The sequence below is a fragment of the Oryctolagus cuniculus genome, chromosome 5 (genome assembly GCF_964237555.1).
Source record: "Oryctolagus cuniculus chromosome 5, mOryCun1.1, whole genome shotgun sequence".
NCBI classification, from domain to species: Eukaryota; Metazoa; Chordata; class Mammalia; order Lagomorpha; family Leporidae; genus Oryctolagus; species Oryctolagus cuniculus.
In genome coordinates this window covers 140,423,675-140,445,973 of record NC_091436.1, presented here as the reverse complement: position 1 = coordinate 140,445,973, position 22,299 = coordinate 140,423,675, and the positions used below count along the sequence as shown (strand labels likewise).

The window sequence follows — 22,299 nt, the reverse complement described above, 5'->3', positions numbered from 1 at the left end:
GACAGAATCCGGCGCCCCGACCAGGAATAGAACCTGGTGTGCCGGCGCCGCAGGTGGAGGATTAACCTATTGAGCCGTGGCACCAGCTGGGATATTTTCATGAAGATAGAGAGTACATGAGGAGAAAGAGATTCAAGGGTGAAGTAGAAGCAAAATCATTTGAATTTGAATGATAAGTGAAGTCCCAGTAAAACAGACAAGGATTAGCACAAGTGGCAGGCATTTTTGAATACTTATGACCTTGATGTATTAAATCATACTTTAATTAATGTCTGTACAATCTAGTTGTTTATGAAGGAGTACAGGAATTGTCACTCCAAAATATGATGTCCTACTATGCTGATTATATTAAAGAAACTCAGAGAACAGCAAATGCTGCAAAGAGACTATTTTCCAATATCCTTAAATCTGCTTAAAGTCTTGACTACCAAAAAAAGTCAACAATTATTCTAGTCCCTTCTTTGAGTTTCATTAACCAAACCCACACCACAGGAAGACTAAAATCTGTCAACACACCTGGTCAGACTTCCGTCACATACCATTTTCTTCTACCTCATCCTCCCTTTTAGTCTTTCATTACTATGGTGAAATATCTGGCTTACTTGATTAAGAAGGGGGTGTATTTAGTTTGCTATATCAGAGGCTCGAAGTCCAAACAGTATAGCACTGGATCTGGCCAGGGACCCATAGTTGATGTCAGGAGCACATGCAGGAAGAAGAGGTCACAAGACCAAACAGTGCACCAGAGAGACTGGATCTACCTTGTAAAGGTTCTACCTTCCAACATTGCTACACAAGGACCAAGGTTCCCAACAGAAAGGCTTTTTAGGGACAAACAACATTCAAACCACAGTAGTATTCTGTCCCTATTTCCCCAACATTCATGTTCTCATATTGCAAAATGTATTCATTTCATTCCCAGTAGTCCTATAATTTTACTTGTTCTAGCATTACTAAAGAGTCCAGGCTAAAAATCTCATCTTGGATTCAAGGCAAACTCTTTCAGCTATGAGTCCTTATTTAAAAAAATAAAAAAATAAGTTACATACTTCCAAAATACAATGACAAAATAGGGATAGGAAAAACAGTTCTATTCCAAAAGGTAGAAGCAGGGAAGTAGAAGGGGGTAATTAGTCCAAAGCAAAACCAAGCCCCAACAGGATAGACATTAAGTCATTTTTTTAAGACTTATTTATTTAAAAGGCAGAGTTACAGACAGAGAAGAAGAGACAGAGAAATCTCCCATCTGCTGGTTCACTTCCCCAAATGGTTGCAATAGCCAGGGTTGGGCTAGGTTGAAGTTAGGAGCCAGGAGCTTAATCTGGATCTCTCATGTGAGTGGCAGGAGCGCCAAAAATTTGAACCATCTTCCATTGCTTTCCCAGGCACATTAGCAGGGATCTGGATTGGAAGCAGAGCATCTGGGACTCCAACAGGTACCCCCATGAAAATCTGGCATTGCAGGTGGTAGCTTAAACCATCACGCTACAACACTGGCCCCTAGACATAGTCTTAGAACTCCAAGCTCAGCATCTTGAATGAGAGCCAGTGTTATCTGACTCCAAAGATAAAGAACATTTTTACTCCTTCCCCTTGTTTTATTTTCCTCCAATATTTATTTACTTATTTGAAAGGCAGAGTGACAGAGAAAAAAAGAAGAGACAGAGATGGATCTTACATCCACTGTTTCACACCCCAAATGCTCACAAACTCTAGGGCTGGGCTAGGCCAGAGTCAGGAGTCTATGAACTCCATCCTGATCTCCCACATGGGTAGCAAGGACCCAAGCACTTGAACCACCTTCTGATGCCTCCTTAGGATGAGTGAACAGAAGCTGAACGGGAAACAGAAGAGCTGGATCTCAAACTGGCACTTCAAAATGGGATGCCAGGATGCCATGTGGGAGCTTAATCTGCTGGGCCACAACATGTGCCCCATTTTAAAAATATTTTTTATTCATTTTTATGTATTCTAAAGGCAGAAAACCCAAAGAGAGAGAAAGCATCCTAGCTTACAAACTGTTTCTCAAACTCTGGTCCATAAATAGCTAATAACAGAACATTTTTAAGATTTATTTTTGTATTTATTATTTGAAAGGCAGAGCAACAGAGAGGAAGAGAGAGAGAAAGAGAGGGAGACACAGAGAGAGAGAGATCTTCCATCCACTGGTTCACTCCCCAGTTGTCTGCAACCCCTAGGGCTAGGCTAAGCCATGGCTGGGAGCCAGGAACTACATCTTGGTTTCCCACATGGGTGGCAAGGGTCCAAGAACTTGAGTCATTTTCTGCTGCCTTCCCAGGTGAATTAGCAGAAAGCTACATCAGAAGCAGAGTAGCCAGAACTAGAATCAGCACAAGGAGTGGCTTAACCTGTTGCATTACAATGCTGGTCCCTCAAGCTGTCTTAAGTAAACAAAAGACAGTTTGTCAATGTTTGCCTTGTGTGACTGTTACCAGCCAGGGACAAGGTAATAGTGAGGTTCACATGCTAACTCTATTCCCAATTTGTATCTCCTTCTGGGATGATAACAAATAGCCAGCCCATAGAGTAGTACTACACTTAGATGAGCAATGTTCTAGATGGACTTGTACTCTAGCATCTACTCCAGAGGTAGACAAACAGCAGGAATTAATCAGTTGTTAATGAGGACTCCATTTCTAGCAATAGGTTGGGCTAGATTTTAAGGCTTTTTTCTCTACTGAAAACAACTAAAAAGTACTAGGTAAAACATTTAAAAAGCATCTAAAAATACAAAAGAACAAACAAGAGAATACTCAATTTGGTCAAAATAAAAATATGAGCATGAATCTAGAGGGAAAAGCTGCTTTAATCTGAGTGAATTTGTCAAATGTAGAAGTCTCACTGTAAGTTTTCTTGGGCTCATAATTTGTAATGGGTAGGATATGATGTCCAGACATTGTTCATGTAGACCACTAAGGAAACTTTTCCAGTACAGGAAAGATTGGTCCAAAAAGACAACAGACAACAGTATGGTATGATCCACAGGGCTGGGAATAATGTGCATGAGCTAGACTGGGAAGCTTTATAATTCACTGGGTACAGAAAGGTGTATCTGAAGTGAAGAGATATTAACCCTGGACTAAACGCTTTCTGACTTTTGTCTAAGATTAAAAGCAGGACCTAAAAGAATCAAACAGCTTCTAAATAATTTACTGTGTCACATAAATAAAAGCTACATCATATTTTTGAAATGAAAAATGTCTAGTACCTAACAAGTTATAATGTCCGCCATCAAATAAAAAATAGCCAGGCATACAAAGAAAATATGACCCATATGCAGATAAAAGCAATCAATCTGAGAACTGATCCAGATATTAGAATTAACAATGAAATGAAAACAGTTATTGTAATTGTATTCCACATGTTCAAAAAGTTATATAAGGTATGAAAAATATATACAAGGGCCAGCGCCGCGGCTCACTAGGCTAATCCTCCACCTTGCGGTGCCGGCACACCGGGTTCTAGTCCCGGTCGGGGCGCCGGATTCTATCCCGGTTGCCCCTCTTCCAGGCCAGCTCTCTGCTGTGGCCAGGGAGTGCAGTGGAGGATGGCCCAAGTGCTTGGGCCCTGCACCCCATGGGAGACCAGGAGAAGCACCTGGCTCCTGCCTTTGGATCAGCGCGGTGCGCTGGCCACAGCGCGCCGGCTGCGGCGGCCATTGGAGGGTGAACTAACAGCAAAAGGAAGACCTTTCTCTCTGTCTCTCTCTCACTGTCCACTCTGCCTGTCAAAAAAAAAAAAAATATATATATATATATATATATATATATACAAGGGTACTTGAAAAATTTCATGGACGGGCTGGCGCTGTGTCGCAGCGGGTTAAAGCACTGGCCTAAAGCACTGGCATCTCATATGGGTGCAGGTTCTAGTCTTGACTGCTCCTCTTCTGATCCAGCTCTCTGCTGTGGCCTGGGAAGCAGTAGAAGATGGCCCAAGGACTTGGGCCCCTGCACCCACATGGGAGACCTGGGAGAAGCTCCTGGCTCCTGGCTTCGGATTGGCACAGCTCCAACCGTTGCGGCTATCTGGGGAGTGAACCAGTGGATGGAAGCCCTCTCTCTCTGTCTCTACCTCTTTCTGTAACTCTGTCTATCAAATAATAAAATAAATCTTTAAAAAAATTTTTCATGGAAATGATGCATTCCTAGTTGTACACAATTCATCTATATCTGTGAGTATGAAGTTGACCATCAATAAAAACTCACAGAGATGATTTTTAAAAATTATAAAAAGTTCATGGAACTATAGAATTAAGATTGGTTTATTTTGATGCAAAAATGCTTGAAATATATGCATTTTTTCATAACTTGCATTTCCTTCAACATTTTGAAAATCCCTCATATAAGACCAAACAAACTTCTAGAGTTGAAAATGTCTGGATGTGAGATGGGATTAATGCTATATCAATACTGAAGAAGAAAAGATTAGTGACCCTTATATAGTAATATAAAGGTTCTAAAATTATATAAAATATGTAATTATCACAATGTATTAATGGGTTTTTAACATAATTAGATATACTATGTATAAAGAAATAGCAGCATACTTGGCTCACTTGGCTAATCATCTGCCTGCGGCGCCAGCATCCCATATGGGCACCAGGTTCTGTGCCGGTTGCCCCTCTTCCAGTCCAGCTCTCTGCTGTGGCCCGGGAGAGCAGTGGAGGATGACCCAAGTCCTTGGGCCCTGCACCCACATGAGAGACAGGGAGGAAGCACCCGGCTCCTGGCTTCAGATCTGCGCAGCGCCGGCCATGGAGGCCATTAGGGGAGTGAACCAACGGAAGGAAGACCTTTCTCTCTGTCTCTCTCACTGTCTATAACTCTCTCTCTGTCTCTCTCTCTCTCTCACTGTCTAACTCTGCCTGTCAAAAATAAATTAATTAATGAATCAAAAAATTTAAAAAAAAGAAATAGCAGTATACAAAAAATGAACAGTAAATGGAGTTTGTTTCACTGAAATTCAGTTAGTATAAATTTGAAGTACATTCTGCTAAGTTAAGATGTATATGGTAGAGGCCGGCACGGTGGCGCACTAGGTTAATCCTCCACCTGAGGCACCGGCATTCCATATGGGCACCAGGTTCTAGCCCCGGATGCTCCTCTTCCAGTCCAGCTCTCTGCTGTGGCCTGGGAAGGCAGTGGAGGATGGCCCAAGTGCTTGGGCATCTGCACCCGTGAGGGAGACCAGGAAAGAAGCTCCTGACTCCTGGCTTTGGATTGGCGTAGCTCCAGCCATGGCGGCCATTTGGAGAGTGAACCAATGGAAGGAAGACCTTTCTCTCTCTCTCTCTTTCACTGTTTGTAACTCTACCTGTCGAATAAATAAATAAAAATCTTAAAAAAAGATATATATGGTAGGCCTTAGAACAGTAATTGAGAAAATAATTGCACAATACAGTGAAAAATCATTAAAGGAATTAAAAGATCACAGCAGAAAATTAACACAAAAGAAATCAATAAATGAGGAATAGTGCAACATAAACACACAAGAAACAAAAGGTAAAATGTCAGTCACAAATCTAACTGTGTCAACATTAATACTGAATGTAAATGGATTAAACAAGCCAATCAAAAGGCAGAGGTAAGGCCGGCGCCGCGGCTCACTAGGCTAATCCTCCGCCTAGCGGCGCCGGCACACCGGGTTCTAGTCCCGGTCGGGGCGCCGGATTCTGTCCCGGTTGCCCCTCTTCCAGGCCAGCTCTCTGCTGTGGCCCGGGAGTGCAGTGGAGGATGGCCCAGGTGCTTGGGCCCTGCACCCCATGGGAGACCAGGAGAAGCACCTGGCTCCTGGCTTCGGATCAGCGCGGTGCGCCGGCTGCAGCGCGCTAGCCGCGGCGGCCATTGGAGGGTGAACCAACGGCAAAAGGAAGACCTTTCTCTCTCTGTCTCTCTCTCTCACTGTCCACTCTGCCTGTCAAAAAAAAAAAAAAAAAAAAGGCAGAGGTTATCAGACTGACTGGAAAAAAAAAAACAAAAAAATTCTTAATGGGGAGAATCAGAATCTAGTTGAAAAATCAGTTAAAGTTTATTCAGTAGTCAAACTGAGGATTTAAACTCAGAAACAACAAATCGGTTGCCTTAGCTGGCTGTTCTGCAAACCTGGGTTTGGTTATGAAGTAACACCTTGACAGTAGGGACTCCATTTTGGAGCACCCAAGACTCCATCTTGAGAAAGCACCCCCTACTGTGAAACTCTGGTCTAAAACTATGATCTGAAAAACTCAGACAATAGTAATCCACTACATCACACTTGGCAGAGCATAGAAAACCCGTAGCATGATCACTCAAACTTAAAAAAAGATAGGTGGCACCTGGGTTAATAAGATTATAATTTGTCTATGTCCCACATATGATTTAGGCCAATACTTGGATAAATGTCAATATTATAATTGGACTTATTAAGATTGTAACTGGTATTGTCAAAATTATAATTGATATTGGTTTTTTTTTTTTTTTTTTTTTTTTTTTTTTTTTTTTTTTTTTGGACAGGCAGAGTGGATAGTGAGAGAGAGAGAGAGAGAGAGAAAGGTCTTCCTTTTCGCTGTTGGTTCACCTTCCAATGGCCGCCACGGCCGGCACACCGAAGGCAGGAGCCAGGTGCTTCTCCTGGTCTCCCATGGGGTACAGGGCCCAAGCACTTGGGCCATCCTCCACTGCACTCCCTGGCCACAGCAGAGAGCTGGCCTGGAAGAGGGGCAACCAGGACAGAATCCGGCGCCCCGACCGGGACTAGAACCCGGTGTGCCAGCGCTGCTAGGTGGAGGATTAGCCTATTGAACCGCGGCGCCGGCCAGGATATTGGTTTCTCATAGGCCTTAGGTTAGCTTGACTCCAGTAACCATGTATTCCCCTTCCTGTTTTTGTGCTTTTTGCCTTTATAAACCCTGTTGCTGGGGCCAGCGCTGTGGCACAGAGGGTTAACACCCTGGCCTTATGCACTGGCATCCCATATGGGCGTCGGTTCGAGAACTAGCTGCTCCACTTCCAATCCAGCTCTCTGCTATGGCCTGGGAAAACAGTAGAAGATGGCCCTGGTCCTTGGACCCCTGCACCCACATGGGAGGCCTAGAGGAAGCTCCTGGCTTCAGACCAGTGCAGCTCTGGCCATTGTGGCCAACTGGGGAGTGGACCATCGGATGGAAGATCTCTCTCTCTCTCTCTCTCTCTGCCTCTCCCCTCTCTGTGTAGCTCTGACTTTCAAATAAATAAATACATCTTTAAAAAAAAAAAAACCTGTTGCGCTTTAGGGTTGAGAAGTCTTTGGGGCATGAGCCCACTCTCAGCTGCCGGCTATAAAAGACTCCAAAATTTATCAGTAAGTGGCACTCCTCTGTCAGCACTCACTCAGGCACAAGTTACAGGTTTTATGCTTCTCTTACAGGGTTAGTACATACATTTGTCAGGTTTAAAACAATACATATTTATGTATGGTTATCAATCACATTGAAAATAAAAGAATACCTCATTGAAAATTGAAGAGTACCTGGTAATAGCTAACAGGCTTGATTATTGATTAAGGAGCCATCTTACACTCCCATACTCAGTCCTATATGGAATGTCACCTATGTGTAAGGAGAGGCAAACAGTGGGTCACTGATCACTCTTCCTACTATTGTCCTAACACATAAAGCTTTCTCCTTCTTAAGGTATGGCAGATGTTTCCTTGCCCACATGTGACTGATGTTTTCTTGGTCAAAGTTGAGGTTGATTAAAAGGTTCCGTTACCTGGGAGCCAGCTGTAGGACATCACAGCATGGTCAGCATCTTGGCTGGCATAAGCGCCAGCAATCACCATGTAAGTCCACAAACTATATTCTGTCTACAGCACACATAGTAAAGATTCAAAATTACAAATAGACTAAAGGAATGTTAAAGATCTAACAAGCAAACAATAACCATAAAAAATGTGAAATGGTTACAACAATATCAGGTAAAAAAAACTTTTTTAAAAAAGATTCATTTATTTATTTATTCGAAAAGCAGAGTTAGAGAGACAGAGGTGGAGAAGAAAAAGAGAGAGGTCTTCTACCCACTGGTTCGCTTCGCAGATGGCCGCAATGGCCAGATCTGCACCATTCTGAAGCCAGGAACCAGGAGCTTCTTCTGGGTCTCTCATGCGGGTACAGGGACCCAGGGACTTGGGCCATCCTCTACTGCTTTCCCAGGCCATAGCAGAGCTGGATCGGAAGTGGAGCAGCTTGGACTCAAACCATCGTCCATATGGGATTCTGGCACTGCAGGCGGCAGCTGTACCCACTATGCCACAGTGCCAGCTCCTAAAAAGACTTTTTTTTAAAAAAGGTTAATAGAAATAAACCAGAACTTTCATAATGGAAAATGATAATCAGTAAGATATACGAATTACAAACATGCATGCACCAAATAGCAAAGCTTAGCTAAGCACATGAAGGCAAAATGAAGTGAGAAGCAGAGAATGGTGTTCTGGACTGAATTACCCCTCTCCCTCAAATCCATTTGTTGAAGCCCTATTCATTCCCCAATGTGACTATTTGGAGACAAGGTTTGTAGGGAGGTAATTAAGGTTAAGTAAAGTCATAAGAATGGGACCCTAATCCACTAAGACTGGTGTCCTTATAAGAAGAGGAAGACACCAGAGCTCCATTTCTTCTTCTCCATGCATGCAGAGGAACTCAACAGGAAGCAACCTTAGAAGACTTTCAACTTGGAGCTCCAATCACCAAAACTGGAGAAAATAAATTTCTGTTGTGCAGGCCAACCAGTATTTGGCATGATAGCCTGAGCAGACTGGGAGTGAGAAAGTTCAAAACTCCATTTTCAATTGTGAAGCAAAATATCAACAAGGCAACAGAAGACTTGAACACACTATCAACCAACTTAGAGCTGACAGACATCTAAACACTATATCCAACAGCAAAATACATGAGTACTTCAAAAAGTACACAGGAAAATTGAATTAAAAAATCAGTTTATTTGGGTGCAAAAATTGTCAATATATTATATAACAGAAATAAGATGGAACAATTCCTAGAAGAATACAAATTACCAAAGCTGATTCAATAATAAATAGACAATCAGAATATACCTAAAATAAGTGAAGGGACTAAACTGGTAATCAAAAACTACCCATGAGTTAAAGTCTACACCCAAATGACTTCACTAATGAGTTCTACAAAATATTTAAAGGATAATTAATACTGAGATGGCACTGTGGCTCAGTAGGTTAATCTTCCTGTGGTGCCTGAATCTCATAAGGGCGTCAGTTCTAGTCCCAGCTGCTCCTCTTCCGATCCAGCTCTCTGCTATGGCCTGGGAGAGCAGTAGAAGATGGCCCAGATACTTGGGCCCCTTGCACCCTCATGGAAGACCCAGAAGAAGCTCCTGGCTCCTGGCTTCAGACTGGCCATTTGGGGAGTGAACCAGCAGATGGAAGACCTTTCTCTCTGTGTCTCCTTCTCACTGTCTGCAACTCTCTCTCTCAAATAAATAAATAAATCTTTTTTTTAAAAAGAAAAATTAATACCAACTCTTCACAAACTCTTTCAAAAGGGAGAGAACACAACCCAACTCATGCTATGACACCAGTATTAGTCAGATATCAAAACCAAACATACATTAGAAGAAAACTACAGAATATCTCTTGAGAATATAGATACAAAAATCCTCAATAAAAGTAAACTTAACTTAGCCACATGGAGAGGCCGTTTGTTTTTTCCAATGCCCAGACTAATCAACGGTGAAACAATGATCTAACAACTGACTCTGGGGAACGCATAGCCACGTACAAAAGGATGAAGTTGAAATCTCTAGGGTGTTGAATTGTATACTCTAAAATATAAGCCTAAGACCTGACCCCTGCTACATGCAAAAGTGACCTTATGTGGAAGTACAATAATGTCTTTGCCTGTATAATTAAGGTTCTCAAGATGACATCATCCTGGATTTAGAGTAGGCCCTAAAAGAAAGGAGAGGAAGATCTGAGACAGACACACAGAAGAGACACAGAAAAGGTGACGTGAAGATGAAGGCAGAGAGTGCAGTGATGTACAAGTCAAAGAATGCTGCCAGTTGCCAACAACCACCGGAAGCTAGGAAAGAACCATGGAATGAATTCTCCCTCAGACTCTGAAGGAAACAACACTGGTTACAACACCTTGATTTCAAACTTCTGGCCTCCAGAATTGTGAGTGAAAATGCCGTCAAATTGGTAGTAATTTGTTAAAGCAGTTCTAAGAAACTAGTTCAGACCCTTGTCTCACATAATATAAAAATTTATCTCCACATGGAAGAAACTCCTAATTGTAAGTGCTAAAACTGTAAGATTTTTTTTTTTTTTTTTTTTTTGGACAGGCAGAGTGGACAGTGAGAGAGAGAGACAGAGAGAAAGGTCTTCCTTTGCCGTTGGTTCACCCTCCAATGGCCGCCGCGGCCCGCGCGCTACGGCCAGCGCACCGCGCTGATCCAAAGGCAGGAGCCAGGTGCTTCCTCCTGGTCTCCCATGGGGTGCAGGGCCCAAGCACTTGGGCCATCCTCCATTGCACTCCCGGGCCATAGCAGAAGGCTGGCCTGGAAGGGGGGCAACCGGGACAGAATCCGGCGCCCCGACCGGGACTAGACTAGAATCCGGTGTGCCGGCGCCGCTAGGCGGAGGATTAGCCTGTTGAGTGCCGGCTTTAAAACTGTAAGATTCTTAGCAAGAAAACACAGGGGTAAATTTTCATGAACTTGGATTTGGCAATGGAATTTTAGATGTGACACAAAAAGTAGCAAAAGAAAATGGAGATAAATTGAGCTTCATCAAAATTAAAAACTTGTGCTCTTGAAGATACTATCAAGAAACTGAATACAATCCATGGAAAGGGAGAAAATATTTATGAATCAAATATCTGATACGAGACTTGCTTTTAGAATATATAAAGAACTCTTATAACCAAAATTTTAAAACACAACTTAAAAATAGGTGAAGGGGAATGGGTGTTGTGGTACAGCTGGTTAAGCCACCACTTGTGACACTTATAACCTATATCAGAGTACCCACTACCCCACATCTGATCAACCACCCTGCTAATGGACATGGGACAGCAGCAGCAGATGACTCGAATTGGTCTCCTGCCACTCATGTGGGAGACCAGGTTGGAGTTCCCAGGGAAATTTATATTTCTTGACTAAGTTACAAATGAATTTTTAAACAAATTCTCTCATATTGACAGAAAAATCTGAGGTAAGAATCTAACCAACAATTTTCTCTGCTTTTCTGAAATGTACTGGTAACATACACAGATATTATCTTTCTTATATTATATGGTTAAATGATGCCAATTATTGTAGCCAAAGGGATCTGGGAGCAGTTCTCCAAAGTGAGGAAAGTTTTACTAATCAGAGAAAGAGACAGAGGCAAGAAAGAACATACAAAAGTGAACCCTTTAACCACAGATTTTCATTCATATCCATATTAGATGTAGAATTGCCCATTATCATCTTACTTATATGCTAGATTTGGAGGAGGGTGGGCAAGCAAACTCACCATATGTGTCCAGGACTGAAAATATTAATGATAAACAACTATTAATAGGCATTTATTAGATGACTTTTCAGTTCCATTTAACTCAAAAGGTTTGTAAATACCCTATTTTGTATTTCTAAGTCTTCTGACTCTTGCATTTTCATGATCCACTTTTATGGAAAGTAAAGAATCTAAAATCAGGACACAGTAATGGAAGACCAGAGGATAGACAGTGCAAATGAGTGTACATAAAGAATGAGCTACAAACAGTTCCAAGGAATGGGGCACAGGCTCATACACCAGATCAGCTAATGCTCCTGAGAAAGCAGCAGAAGATGGCCCAAGTCCTTGGGCCCCTGAACACATGTGCAGGATCAAAAGGAAGCTCCCGGCTCCTGGCACCGGCCATTGTGGCCATCTGAAGAGTGAACCAGCAGCTGGAAGACCCCTGTCTGTCTCTCTCTCCCTCTCTCTCTGTAATTCTGCCTTTCAAATAAATACAATGAATCTTTTAAAAAAATTCATCACAACTTAAGTATAACAATTCTTTTTTTGTTTTTTAAGGTTTATTTATTTTACTTGAAAGTCACAGTTACACGGAGAGAGGAGAAGCAGAGAGAGAGAGAGGCCTTCCATCCGCTGGTTCATTCCCCCCAGATGACCACAATGGCCGGAGCTATGCCGATCTGAAGCCAGGAGCTCCCTCTGGGTCTCCTATGTGGGTGCAGGGGCCCAAGTACTTGGGCCATCTTCTACTGCTTTCCAGGCCATAGCAGAGAGCTGGATCGGAAGTGGAGCAGCCGGGTCTCAAACTGGCACCCATATGGGATGCTGGCACTGAAGGTGGCAGCTTTACCCACTACGCCACAGCACCAGCCCCAAGTATAACAATCCTTAAGGCATCCAGTTTCTATTTCTCTATTCTGTACTAACCAACTATGAATCCTTACTTTCACAACTTTCTGGTATCTAGGAAGATAATGAACTGACAAGGAAACAATAAATCACATTCTATTTGGTGATTAAAATTATTACTAAATTCAAAATTGTGCTTTCTGACTTATCAATAAGTATAGTATTGGAGGCATGTGTTTGAAAGAAGCTGAGTTGGGTCAACCTTGAATGGGTCCAAATGTAGGAAGGTCTTGTTTTAAGTGTATGATACAAAGTGACAAAATATGGGGCCAGCATTGTAGCACAGCAGATTAAACCACTGATTGTGACACTTGCATCCCATATCAGAGCACTGGTTCGAGTCCTGGCTGCTCCACTTCTAATCCAGCTCCCTGCTGTTACACCTGGGAAGGCAGTGAAAGATGCTCTAAATACTTAGACCCTACCACCTGTGTGGGAAACTCAGATGGAGTCCAGACTCCTGGCTCCCACCTGGCCCAGCCCCAGCCATTGAGAACGCTTTGGGAATGAACCAGCAGATGGAAGATCTGTTTCTCCTTCCCTGTCACTTTGCTCTCAAATAAACAAAATAAATCTTAAAAATAAAAAAAAAAAGTGACAAGATGCAGAGCTGGAGAAAACATGAGACTGTTACACTACCTTCTCTGACCTGTTTTCCTTTCTGCTTGCCCTCCTGGGTGATGTTACTATCCTTCCTTTGTGCAGTACCCCACACACACCTCAATCACAATCTTTACTACATTATGTTAAATGCTTAAAGAGTCATTTGTGCCATTAGTTTTAAATTACTCATTGCAGGAACTTCTCTGTATTCATTCCCAGTAACTAATATAATGCCTGGTTTATAGGAAGTCCTCAAAATTAAGTTTCTCATATAATTAAATGGTACAGTGAAAGTTAGATTTTTAGGGCTTGGTTAACAGTTTTCTGATGAAGGAATCAAAGAGAAATTAAAGACCACATATTGAACCTTAGCAATTATATCAACTGGAAAGTTAGGAGCAGGAGGAATGAGAAAGGCATTGCCCAAGCTAAGGCTTCTCAAGTTGGGAAACTAACATTTATTTAGCAATTAATGCACACTAATGCTTCACAAAAATCATAATCTTCCCCTAAGTATTATGCAATGAAATATCATTATTTCCATTTCATAAATGAGGAAACTCAATATGGAAAGGGGTAAGCAACTTGAACAAACACAAGGCAACTAAAAATAGTTAAGCAAATTTCAAGTTCAGAACTATCTTACACTTCTGTGTCTGACACAAATGGGAATTTTCACCGAACTTCTAGTAAAATAACTATTAAAAAGAAAAAGATTCTTTCAAGATTCAGGATTCCATCACTAATATTTTATTTTTCCTATTTGACTTCTCAAGAAGGGTGGCACAGCCAAGAATTTTCTTTCAGCTGGTTTTACAATTGCACTTGCTATCTCTCTATTCAGAGACTTTTCCATAAGAATATTCACTTTAATCTGACTTCTGCTGTCTGGCTGGAAAAGTGGATATGCAACAACTCTTTCAAACTCTTTAATCTCTTTCTTTACTCTCTCACACTTCTCACGTTTAAGTAGCTGGTTCTGACATTTCCTCAAGATTCTTTCCTTGAGTTTTTGCTCTATGAGTTCTCTCCCTCGAATCATGCGTTCCTGGTGATTTTTTATTTGCATCTGTTCCCTTTCTTTTACCTTTCTTCTTCTTTGTGCACTTTGCATGCTGTGTTCTTCTGGCACAATTTTCGGTAATGTGATTTTATCAGGGGGTCGCGGTTGTTGCCTAACTGTTTTCTTTTTAAGTCCTCTGGCCTGGCTTATTTGATGTATGTGCCTTTCCATGTGTTTCAACTCTCTCTCAGGTACCAAATAGTAACATTTTTGCCCCTCTATGCTTTGAGTTATGGTCTCCTCCGTTTCCTTCTTCATTTCCTTGTCTGTCCCTTCTTCTTTCATCATGGTCATTATCCTTTTATTATAATAAGACTCTGCTTTAGCAAGCCAGTAGTCAAGAGAAAGAGCTTGCTCCCTGCAGAGTATTTCATATTCTTCTCGATGCTTCTGAATTATCAATTGTCTCGCTGCTGTTGTATGCACACCACCTAGGTTCTTTAAAAATGAGGTTCAAAATTTTATAATATATTCATCGTTTTCAACACATTTAAACAGTAGCCTATCTTTTCTACTGACATCAATAAAAGACATCTACTAGCACAATAATTGGATTTTACTCCCATCACTCCCAGGCAAACCTATGAGTCTACCACACTAAATTAGCAACCAGTTTTAAAAATAAAGTGTTGGGAGTTTTCAAAATTATATATATATATATATATATATATATATATATATATATTGCAGCTGTGGCTACAGCTGGCAAACATTTGCCAGTGTAGATATCAACGTGAGAGTGTCACTTGGGCAGAAGGATTTCAGACTTATGGTTCCTTCTGAGTAGTTACCTAAACTGTATGATGTGAAAGTCATGTATTTACCGAGATCTTTTTCTCCAGTGGAGACTGTTGACCTACAGCAACCCTAGGGTCCTTAGACGATTTCGCCCAGGCCAATCTGGAAGATAAAAAACAAGGGGTAGATGAGAATGTGGGAGCTGTCACAATACATGTGTTTACATGTTGTCTGAGTCATAGAACCCAATTGTTTTGGCCAAGACCAAGGCTATTTCCCTTACAAAGAGAAAATCTGCTGACGGACAAGACTATAACAAGGTCCTTTCCCCACTGCATTCCTATGGCAGAAAATAAAAAATGTTCTTTTAATAAGAAAAGAATAAAAAAGATAAGGAAATGGAAATTCTAATTGTGTGCTGTTATTAGTTTATGCTGTACACATATGAAGTATGCCATAAAAATTTACAAGTATTACATGTACACCCAAAAGTGTTTAAAAATCTTTTTTAGAAAGAATTTTTCCTTCCATATGAACAAAAACATACTTCTCCTGTGGACTCAGTGTGAACCATTCTGAATCTTGCAATGGGGTTTGGTAGAGGGAAGAGACAGGCTCCTCCTTGGTGAGACGTTGCCAAAGCCCATTTTTGTCAAGTGGGTCAGTTCTCCAACCTCCTCTGTCTTCTGAGACAATTCTAACCCCTGGGTTTGTCAGTTCATTCTTTTCACGCAGTTTCATGTTCCGGGCTCTCTCTGCCTCTATCAGCATATATAGCATCTCTGCACTTCAACTCCTTATTCTGAAATTCTGTTCTGTGTCATTGCCTACCCATCTGCTTGCCTGTCTCACACTGCCCATCATCCTTCACACTAAATCCATTATGAGCACATTCCCTGTTGAACCCCTGAGGATGGAAATGTGTGGTTACTCTGAGTTTGTTTGTAGAGCAAGCAGATGACAACATCCATGAAAACTACCAACTTTTATGTATCACCCCTAGTCTAATTTGAGTTCACTATGAGGTTGTATTTAAGGCACTGAGGATATCTGCCATTTTATCACTGTGCCGTTTATACCATTATGGGTAAAAGCTTAGGCTTCAGAGTCTGACAGGGCTACTTCTAATTCCACCTCTTCCTAGGTGTACAACTCAGGGTAAATAACTTTTCTTTAAGCCAGTTTCCTCACCTATAAAGTGGAGATAAGACAAAAACCTGCCTCTAGGATTATGAAGAAGAAATATGAATTCGATGTGAAGAGACTGACATAATACTTGATATATGTTCTCAGTAGATGCTAGTCATCTACCCTTCACAAACCCCTGACTCTATAATCTTTTCAGTCTGCTCTGTCGTAAAGATTTGTCTTCCTCTAAACGCCTAACAATTTTATGTCTATAATTCATTTGAAAATTATTTACATTGTGATATGTGTATTCACATGTCACTCAACTTTTTATTATATTTTATTCACGTGAGAGGCAGAGAGTGAGCACCCATTCACTAGTTCACACCACAGCTAGGTCTAGACCAGGTCCAAGCCCAGAGTCAGGAACTCTTATCAGTGTGGGTCTCTCATGTGGGTGGCAAGGGCTCAATTACTTGAGCCATCATGGGTTGCTTCCCAGGATGCACATTAGTAGGACGTTGGACCCATGAGTGGAACCAGGACTTGAAGCAGGCACTCCAGAATGTGGAGTGAAATTTAGGTATCTAAAAGATTTGAGTAAAATTTGTATCTACAACAATCTCTGCTTATTACCAAAAGGATCAGATGTAAAATATTTGGCCTCACTGACATCTTATGCATTCTTATTTGCCTATGTATATCTATTTTGAGATCTGAAAATACATGACCATCTTACTTTTCTTTCTACATAGCATCTAACACAGTACTTAACACTGGAGTCTGTGATCTTAAGTTCTCAAAATTAATGATTTGTTGAATGCTGATTATCATTATCATGTATCTGAGCATCCTGTTCTTTGTCACAACATTTTATCTGTCATTAGTAGTGCTCTTTGAAGTTTATATACATGTTTGTTTTATAAGTCTGCCCTGGACTTTCACATTCTGTACCTCCTAGTGTACTTTCATTGTATCTCAATTATTCATTGGTGCTTTCAGAGCTTAGGGAACACAAGATTTTAGCTTTGCAACTCCTGCCTCTGTTAAAAGCCTGACGTAAGTTCAAAATACTTATTGACTGTAATGTGAGCTTTGGTTGGTTTGAATGTCAAGTTAATAAGGGAAAGCTGAGAAGGATGTAGGGATAATTTCAGTACCTGTTTTCAAAGGAGACAGAGAAGTGAGAATAAAGTGTCTACCATCATAACTTCAGCAACAGACTTCCATCTGTTAAGACAGATAAAATGGCCGGCGCCATGGCTCACTAAGCTAATCCTCTGCCTTGCGGCGTCAGCACACCGGGTTTTAGTCCCGGTCAGGTCGCTGGATTCTGTCCCGGTTGCCCCTCTTCCAGGCCAGCTCTCTGCTGTGGCCAGGGAGTGCAGTGGAGGATGGCCCAAGTGCTTGGGCCCTGCACCCCATGGGAGACCAGGAGAAGTACCTGGCTCCTGCCATCAGATCAGCGTGGTGCACTGGCCACAACGCGCTGGCTGCGGCGGCCATTGGAGGGTGAACCAACAGCAAAAGGAAGACCTTTCTCTCTGTCTCTCTCTCACTGTCCACTCTGCCTGTCAAAAAAAATAAAATAAAATAAATAAATAAAATGACATCCGATTTCATGGTTAAGTGATATTAGGGGCTTGTGATTTCCCCAGCATTTCCTAACTTTTTACTAGGGTTGTCTTTCCTTTATGGCAGGGAAAGACAGACAGGTGCCTCTCTCCCAAGTAAATTCACATCTGTCCTTTAGAAAAGAGATGGCTCCAGAGCTTGCACACGCAGGAGCCCCACAACAGCTACAACTGGATGGTGGTGGGAGGGCTAGAACCAGGAAACTCGTATAGAAACTGTTTCTTCAGGTCAAGTCTAAGCTACTGACGCGTGAAAATGGTGAGGTCTTCTAAAGATCCTTATTCTCATGTTTTATAAACAAGGAGCAACTCAATTAACCACCGACTGGATGACCACGACTGGAGGTGAGGGACCAAGTGGAAGACTGAAAGCCAAACTCGACCCAGGTCTTAGCAACCCCTGCCTACAGGCGTCCCCGGCCTAACGCCAGGTCCCTGTGGTGTCTGATGCCCTCCGAGGTCCTCGGCCCAGGGTCCCTGTGGTGTATGACCCCCTCCGAAGGCCTCGGCCCCCTCCCAGGCGTGCCCCTTCCGTCTTTCCCGTCCGGCCAGCGGAGCCCAGCGAGTCTCAGCACGCTTAGCTACACCCTCTGCTCCGCGAAAAAAGGGCCGCTGGGAACGGCGGGACCTGTACTTTTCTAATCCAACGAACTCTTGTTTTCTGGGGGCCCCCGTGAGTGGGAAGCCAGTGAGTCAGATGCGAGACAAGGAAGAGGAATACCCCACTACTGTGTCCAGGTGGGAAAAGGAGCCGGAGGCGCAGTGCCAGCGACTCGCCTTCCGGTCCACCACCACGAGACCAAACGGCAAGTGACGCAGCAAAACGCGCTCCCAGCCCGTCTGCCCGCCCTAAACCCCCCGCTGTGGCGCGCGAGGAATAGTGACGTCACAGCAAATTGTGCGCCCGGACGCGTCGGCGCTCTAGCCCTCGGCGCGCTCGCTGCCCCGCCGCTTGCGCACGGCCGGCGCTCTAGCCCGCGCTACCCGGCCCCTCTCGCCTGCCCTGGCGGGGTTCCGCGTCGCCGGCTGGTTGCTTGGTGGCCGAGGCCGGAGACGTACGTGGGAGGAGGGGTCGGGTTATCTGTGCCTAGGTGCTGGGGCAGACAAGGGAGGCCCCCTGCGTGGGGAGGGTGCGGCTCTCTGGTGTCCTAACGAACTGGTCGTTCCCTTTCCAGCATTCCGTCGCGTGTCCGTCATGGACGGCGCCAGCACCTGCCCCAGCTTTCAGTCGGACTTGGATTTCTGTCCGGATTGCGGCTCGGTCCTGCCCCTGCCCGGAGCTCAGGATACGGTCGTCTGTACTCGCTGTGGCTTCTCCATCCACGTGCGGGGTGAGGGGCGGGGGCCGGTGCGCGGTTTGGAGACCGGGGAGGGAGAGCCTTAGAGCGGGCGCCTGGACGTCTGGTCTGCGGAAGAACCCTGAGGGAGGCAGGCAGGCCTGGCGGGGGCGAGGCGGCCGTCCGCGCCCTCCGCTGGCCTCCACAGCCGCTTCTTGCTGCCCCGTGCAGACTTCGAAGGGAAGGTCGTGCAGACTTCCTTTGTGTTCCACAAGCTGGGGGCAGCCGTGCCTGCGTCGGCGGAGGAAGGGCCCGAGTTCCAGGGACCCGTGGTGAGTTACTGAGATGGAGGGCTGGCTGCAGAGAGGGGCGTGGAGAGGAAGCGGAGGGGCGAGTGCGGGGTCCGCAGAGTGTTGCACCGACTTCCAGGAAGGCGGAGAGCCTGGGAAGTGAGGGGCGCGCCCCCGCCTCCTAACGCACCCCTTCCCGGCCAGGTTGACAGGCGCTGCTCTCGCTGTGGCCACGAGGGAATGGCGTACCACACCCGGCAGATGCGCTCAGCCGACGAGGGGCAGACCGTCTTCTACACCTGCACCAGCTGCAAGTGGGTCTCCGCTCCCCTCCCTCTGTCTGCGCACTTGACATGTTCAGTGGCGTATTCTTGTACCACACACTTGCTTCCATGATTCCATCCCTAATAGGAAATACTTGTCTTTTGTATATCCAGTGAACTCAACCGTTTACTATTTTGTTTTTTCATTAAAAAACAAGAGAAGGCTGGAGTTGTTCACTGCAGCCAAGGTAGCTTGACCATGGTAAGAATTAGTCACACGGGATTTAAAGAACAGCAGCTTTCTGAATGGTTTGCAGAATTTAGTGTTCTGGTTCCACTAGAATATATCAGAGTGTTGTGGGCCGGCGCTGTGGCGGAGGAGCAGGTTAAGCTGCCGCCTGGGACACCAGCCTGGGTTCATGTCCTGACTGCTGAACTTCCAGTCCCGCTCCCAGCGAATGTGCCTGGGAAAGCAGTAGAAGATGGCCCAAGTTCTAGGGCCCCTGCACCGACGTGGGAGACCTGGAAGAAGCTCCTGACTCCCGGCTTCCTCCTGGTCCAGCCCCAGTATTGCTGCCATTTGGGGAGTGAACCAGTGGATGATCTCTCTGTCTCTCCCTCATTTCTTTTCCCCCCAAGGAAATCTTTTATTTGATAAGTACAAATTTCGTAAGTACAGCTGCAGGAATATAGTGATTCTTCCCACCATACCCACCCCACTCCCAGCCCACCTCCTCCCTCTCCCATTTCCAGTCCCCTGCTCTTGTATCTCCCTCTCTGTAAATCTGCCTTTCAATCAAATTTTTTTAAAAAAAAAATAAAGGATATATCAAAATGTAGCTCGCTTTTGTTTATCCTGTTTGGAATTTTATTGGACTTTCTGAAATGAGAATTGATGTATTTCTCATTAACTTTGAAAAATTACCAGCCATTATCTCATTTAATACTGTCTTTCTCCCATGTTTTTAATTCTCACATACTGGAGTTCTAATTGTTTATTATACTTTCTCCTCATCCTCCCATTTTCCTCACCCTGTCTAAAAATTTATTCAAAAGGCAGAGTTATAGAGAGGCAGAGCCAGAGAGAAGTCTTTCATCATTGGTTCACTCCCCAAATGGCTGCCACAGCCAGAGCTGGGCCAATCCGAAGCCAGGAGCCAGGAGCCTCTTCCTTGTCTCCCACGTAGGTGCAGGAGTCCAAGTACTTAGGCCTTCTACTGCTTTTTTTTTTCCCTTTGCCATAGCAGAAAGCTGGATCGGAAGTGGAGCAGCTGGGACTCGAAGCGGCGCCCATCTGGGATGCCGGCTCTGCAGGCAGCAGCTTTACTTGCTACTCCACAGTGGTGGTGGCCCATCAATCATTTTTTACTTCTCAGTTCCTTAATTGTATTTTAAATCTCTTTTTATTTTTTAAATGTGTATTAGATATATCAAACATGTTTACACCATAGTAGTAGGGGCTTCAGTTTTAACTTACCTGTCTGGATTTATCAGTGTGAAGATGGCCTTTCCTTTCTTGGAATTTACCAGTGGATTAAAAATATTTATGGTCATATATCTTTCCTATATGAGCAGTTTTTAATATTTATAAGGTCCAGTTAAACATTCTTTTTTTCTTTCATGGCTAGTGCCTTTTGTGTTCTAAGACATCTTTGCATACTTTGTCTTAATTCATCTGATTTATTTTTAATCCCAGCATTTTCAGTTGTTGGAGGATTTATTTAGGGGAGCCAGGTCTCCACAGTATCATAAATAAAAGGCCCTTTGAATGTTGGAATATTTCATCTTACATTGCTGGGAACTCCTCTGATCCAGTGTAACAAGTCTTTTTTTTCTTCATAGGTTCCAGGAGAAGGAAGATTCATAAATTTTTTTCTGGGCAACTCTACAAATCTTCCTTGAGAAGCAAAACATATTGGTTCTTAGATGCCTTGTCCATTGGATATTAGTTGCAAAGTTTGGCTCAATCATCATGTGGGGACTACCATTGTCCCCAGAGTACTTCTACCTCTAGTTGAGTTTACTTATTAAAGTTGTATTTTTTCTAAGAACTCTACATGTTATTTATAATTTGTTTTATCCCAAAGGAATTTAAGTAAGTTTTCTGAGCTACATTTGTATGAAAATGGCCACAAAAAAAGAAAAGACCAAAAGACTAGAGCCAGAAATTAGGCTAATATAAAAGCAATTGTGGGGCCAGCAGTGTGACGTAGCAAGTTAAGCTGCCGTTTGCAGTGCCAGCATCCCATGTGGGAGCTGGTTTGAGTCCCGGCTGTTCTACTTCTGATCCAGCTCCCTGAAAATGCTCCTGAGAAAGCAGTGGAAGGTGGCCCAACTGCTTGGGCCCCTCCTCTTCACATAGAACTTACTGGCTCCTGGCTTTGGATCAGCTCAGCTACCGCCATTTGGGAGTGAACCAGCAGATGGAAGATCTGTCTCTCCCTCTTTAACTCTGCCTTTCAAGCAAATAAATAATCTTTAAAAAAAAAAAAAAAAAGCAGTTTGTATTCCCTGTCTGTCTGGTTCCTGAGTTTAGGGAAACAAAAGCTGGGATTTGGATATTGAGAGATTCAACAGCAACTTTAACCAGATTATTTGGCATATAAATTTGGGTAACTGGGATACTAAGGGACACCAGTATGTACTTACTATAGAAGACTTTTAATTTCTCTTGAGATAAATATTTATTCATTGGCATAGATTCTTATACAGAAAGGTAGAAAAAAAGTAAAACAAAGAATCCCACTCCACAGTGATAACCAAATTATGCATCTGTATTTTATATGTATGGAAATACAAATGTCTTCATAAAGTCCATGGAAATGGAATTGAAAGACTGTTTTGGTGCAAGAAAAATTCAAAATCCATGCAAAGAACGAA

General features: G+C 43.3%; 2 protein-coding genes across 3 annotated transcripts in view; one reads left to right on the top strand and one right to left on the bottom strand.

Annotated features, from left to right (window-relative positions):
- ZFP57 (ZFP57 zinc finger protein) overlaps positions 1–16,000 on the bottom strand; it is a 52,920-nt gene extending 36,920 nt beyond the window's left edge. The window contains exons 1-2 of the mRNA XM_051855802.2: positions 15,375–16,000; positions 14,914–14,989 (exon numbers count right to left, since the gene is read on the bottom strand). Coding sequence (XP_051711762.1) covers positions 14,914–14,989; positions 15,375–15,607 — 309 coding nt within the window. The 5' untranslated portion in view covers positions 15,608–16,000. The remainder of the gene's footprint in view (positions 1–14,913; positions 14,990–15,374) is intronic.
- Positions 16,001–18,454: 2,454 nt separating this feature from the next.
- POLR1H (RNA polymerase I subunit H) lies at positions 18,455–21,470 on the top strand. Of its 2 annotated transcripts, none has more exons than XM_008262652.4 (5): positions 18,455–18,644; positions 18,765–18,920; positions 19,098–19,198; positions 19,361–19,470; positions 21,262–21,470. In XM_008262652.4, the coding sequence occupies exons 2-5, from the start codon at positions 18,785–18,787 to the stop codon at positions 21,284–21,286; spliced, it is 372 nt and encodes a 123-aa protein (XP_008260874.1). In that variant the 5' UTR covers positions 18,455–18,644; positions 18,765–18,784; the 3' UTR covers positions 21,287–21,470. The 2 variants fall into 2 exon arrangements, with proteins under 2 accessions (XP_008260874.1, XP_008260875.1); XM_008262653.4 differs by having other exon boundaries at positions 18,534–18,680.
- The last annotated feature ends 829 nt before the right edge of the window (positions 21,471–22,299 follow it).

Bases quoted from the DNA above. Each gene is read 5' to 3' on its own strand.
- POLR1H (XM_008262652.4), top strand. From the start codon at position 18,785: ATGGACGGCGCCAGCACCTGCCCCAGCTTTCAGTCGGACTTGGATTTC. The intron at 18,921-19,097 runs GTGAGGGGCGGG...TGCCCCGTGCAG, and splicing joins CTTCTCCATCCACGTGCGGG to ACTTCGAAGGGAAGGTCGTG. The intron at 19,471-21,261 runs GTGGGTCTCCGC...TTTTCTTCATAG, and splicing joins TACACCTGCACCAGCTGCAA to GTTCCAGGAGAAGGAAGATT.